At 35.8% G+C, this 3,916-nt stretch overlaps 1 protein-coding gene across 2 annotated transcripts; it reads left to right on the top strand.

The window, feature by feature from the left end:
• LOC131043999 (aspartic proteinase NANA, chloroplast) lies at positions 1 to 2,378 on the top strand. 2 transcript variants are annotated; one of them, XM_057977264.2, is made up of 2 exons: positions 1 to 147; positions 478 to 2,378. In XM_057977264.2, the coding sequence occupies exon 2, from the start codon at positions 850 to 852 to the stop codon at positions 2,254 to 2,256; it is 1,407 nt and encodes a 468-aa protein (XP_057833247.2). In that variant the 5' UTR covers positions 1 to 147; positions 478 to 849; the 3' UTR covers positions 2,257 to 2,378. The 2 variants fall into 2 exon arrangements, with proteins under 2 accessions (XP_057833247.2, XP_057833248.2); XM_057977265.2 differs by lacking the exon at positions 1 to 147 and adding an exon at positions 180 to 302.
• The last annotated feature ends 1,538 nt before the right edge of the window (positions 2,379 to 3,916 follow it).

Raw genomic sequence — 3,916 nt, 5'->3', positions numbered from 1 at the left:
TACAGGTGGCATGCTTTTAAGTGAAGAAAATTATTAGAAAAATTGACTGTGCCCAGGGATTTGACTCAAACTCGGGCGTCATTTTCTGTCGGTTCGACTGTAAATACACGTAACGCGGTCTTCAGCGTTAGGCTACACGCTATGAAGGTGAGAGGAAATTACTTCGAGTTCTCCTGCTGTTTCTTATATAATGGATGAAATCTGTTAGCAGTTAGAAAGCTCAGAAATAGACCCAACATTTAATCTGGATAGCATACTCGTCTTCATTCGGATAGGATAGATCTTGAAGTCTAGAACATTAGGTAGAGACATTCTGTGTGGCTGCTTTTCTTGATCAGTTTAGATATTTATTGTTCTTGTTTTATTAGGTGTGATAAGTTAGGATTCAAATCTAAGATCTTCAAATTTAGTGTCCTTCATTTGTTGTTAGAGTATTCTACCAACTGACCTTTATTTCGCCAATCCATTTGTTGTCAGGCTGAAGAACTCTACCAACTGAATTATTGGTCCCTCTTTGACTGGCACATTCTCAGTTTGGGTGTGTTTTAGTTCACACACACCATCTTATGTCCCTTGGAGCTACCAACAGAAATATTGGCTTCTGTTTGACCAGTCCATTGTCAGTTTGGGTGTTATTTAGTTCGCCATCTTAAATCAAATTATAGATGCTTAAAGCTCTTAGTCTAACTCTGATATCACATGTTGAGCTATGATTCATATAAACCAGCTAAGATTTGATTAGGTTTTTCAATTTGTTGTTGGATTGATCTACCAATTAAGCTACCAGCTCTTCTTTGGCCAGCCTATTGTCTTTCAAAGTGTGACTTATTTCCAACAAGATAGCAGATAATGGAAAGATATGTGAGCTTCACTGGACTGGTTCTTGTGACCATACTCCTGTCTTTGGGACAAAAAGAGGCAGATTGTTTGAAGATGCAAATGAAGATGATTCACAGGCATTCACCACACAGTCCAGTGTACAGGGAGTTCGCTAGCAGGCATGAGAGGCTGCAAGAACTGCTGCATCTGGACTCGGTGAGAATAAGATCTACGCATTGGGCAAAGAATAACATGAGCATGGATTCTGAGCCTGCTGCAGCTCCCTCTCCTGCTACAACACCCTTCTACATGGAATTAACCTCTGGGGCCACTCTGGGGGCTGCTCTGTATTTCGTAGAGCTCTACATTGGGACTCCTCCTCAGAGAGTTCTTCTGGTTGCTGACACAGGCAGTGATCTCATATGGGTAAACTGCAATGGCAATGGTAGATCAAGGACAAATATCACTGGGTTCCCTGTATTCAGTCCTGATAATTCATCCACATTATCCTACGTCCCCTGTTATTCAAGAGACTGCTATGCTGTGTCTCCAGACTTAGGATGCATCTTCAGACCCAAAAGGGCCTGTCGGTACAGTTATGGGTATCTGGACAACTCCTCAACCAGTGGGCCCTACATTCAAGAAACCATTACACTGGTCTCATCCCCAGGGCACCCATTCAAGGCCCAGAACATCTTCATGGGCTGTGGGATGAATAACCAGGGGCAGAGCCAAGTGGGTTCTGGGGGGGTCCTGGGATTAGGACAGGGCTTCAATTCCTTTGCTACCCAAACAAGCCGCTTCTATGGATCCACCTTTTCTTACTGCCTGTCAGACTACCTCCAGCCCACAACCCTAAAAACCTCTCTTTTCTTTGGAGAAAGAATTGAGAATCCTACTTCTTCATTGCAACAATCTCTGCAATATACTCCAATTCTGAAGGGAAAATCCTCATTCTACTATGTGGGTGTTGAAGATGTGACAGTAAATGGCGAAAGTCTTCCAATATCCAGCAGTTTGTGGGAGATGGATGAAGCTGGCAATGGGGGCACCATAATTGACTCTGGAACATCGCTTACTTATTTTGTAGAGGAGGCATACGAAATAGTGATGGAGGCCCTGCGGGTCTCAACTGGGTATCCGATTGTTACAACAAAGTCTCCACAGAGATTCGATCTCTGCTTCAACGTTTCCGGAATAAGCAATCCCAAGTTCCCTGAAATCTCAATAGTTTTGAAAGGGGGAATCAGATTTACACCATCTGAGAGCAATTATATGCTGGATATTGAAGATGGTGTGAGATGCGTGGGCTTCAATCCGCTTGGAAGTCAGTCGATAATTGGGAACCTTTTACAGCAGAATTTCTTCATTGAGTATGATCGGCGTCGTTCCCTTCTTGGATTTGCTCCAGCAAATTGTTCACTCATAACTGGGTGAATTTTAATTCACAAGGTAAAACTTTGTTCTTGAATTGATTTTACGGTGTATGAATATGAGATTGTTTTGACAGTGTATGAATTATGTCAAAAGCTTCTGGTTATAATGGTGTTTTGGCTTTTTATTTATCAACTTTTGAATCACATGTCAGTGAAGACAAAAGTTGCAGATCTTTTGCTAAATCTTATTCGTGTTAAATCGTGTTGAAATGGAAGTCTTTATCAACTTTTCGATCGCACTACGTGATGCTATCATCCAAGATGAAAAAGTATAAAATTTAAATTACATTTGTATTCATTTCAGCAATCGTCTTTGAAAACAAAAGCTACGTCAATGTTTATCCAAAATTTTGGATATACTTTTTATTAAAATATTTTAAAAAATTAAAAATCTAATAGATGTGAAATTTTTAAATTTTTCTCCATAATTTTTTTAATATGTATTTAGAATATTGGATATTTATGTCTGTCTTGAATATGGTATATAGATGTATTAAAATATAATCAAGATTCTACTGCATTCTATGTATATGTATGGGGAAAGTGGATCATTGAGTCTTCTTTCTCACGTAGTGGTGGAGAACTTGTGTTCTTAAAAGAGAGGTCATATGTTCAAATCCTACAGAAGGTAAAAGAATCTTACTTTTTTTGTGAATATATGTAATATTATTTTATAAATGATAATTTAGATGATTAGTCATAAGAAAATATAATCAGGATGAATTTTTTTTAGTTATTTTGCATCAAGTAATAACACTCACAAATATATGTGGGAAATGTGGAAACAAGTATAATGCAAATGAATTAGTTTTAAAACCTTCTAATCTAATGTTGTTTTGTGAATGTGATAAGTGTAAGTTACCTTTGAAATGGTCTTCAAAAAATGTTTCAATGTTTTTAAATAAAATTATTATTTTTTTGAAATAATAAATTCAATAATTTTTAATGTAAGAGTTCATAAGAAATGGCAAGTTTGGAATACGTACACATTGATGCCTAGTTGGTGTTGATCATGAAAAGTGAACTATTTTGCATTTAATTAAATTAAAACAACACACTCTTTCTAGAATATCTAGGTTAATTAAAGGTAGATAAATAAATAATATAAATAAAAATCTAGATAAATGAGTCAGATTTAGAAATATGTATTTCAATGGATTTAAAATAGAAATAAAATAACAAAAATAAAAACATATTTCCATGTCAAAGAGTGAAAGACTAACTTCACTCTAACATTTTATTGTTACTTATTTTTTGAATTATATTTAACGTGAACAAATTGAGATGATTGTGCTATATAAAATCTATGAATGTGTGTGGGACTAGGTTAAGTCTACACATAAAATTTTAACTTGATATTGATAGTTTTGATATTCTTGAGTGACCTTGATCATGGAGTCTTAAACTCTTTAGTATTTTCTAATGAAAATACTAGGTGGTAGTTTTCAATAACCCTAAATTTAGCACTTGTAACTAGGAGAGCAGACTAAGGTTCTAGCTTCACCTAAATTATCATAGAAATTTTGAAAGAAAACTTGCACAAATTAAGTGGAATAAGTATATGATTGAATGATTAATGTAGAAATGGTACTCTCTCTATGTATTTCTATCTTCCTCTATTCTATTATACTTATGCATGAAATTTATATGTACAAAACATA

Source organism: Cryptomeria japonica, chromosome 5, assembly GCF_030272615.1.
Source record: "Cryptomeria japonica chromosome 5, Sugi_1.0, whole genome shotgun sequence".
NCBI classification, from domain to species: domain Eukaryota; kingdom Viridiplantae; phylum Streptophyta; class Pinopsida; order Cupressales; family Cupressaceae; genus Cryptomeria; species Cryptomeria japonica.
Note: the sequence above shows the minus strand (reverse complement) of the source record. Positions and strands in the feature narration are given on the sequence as shown.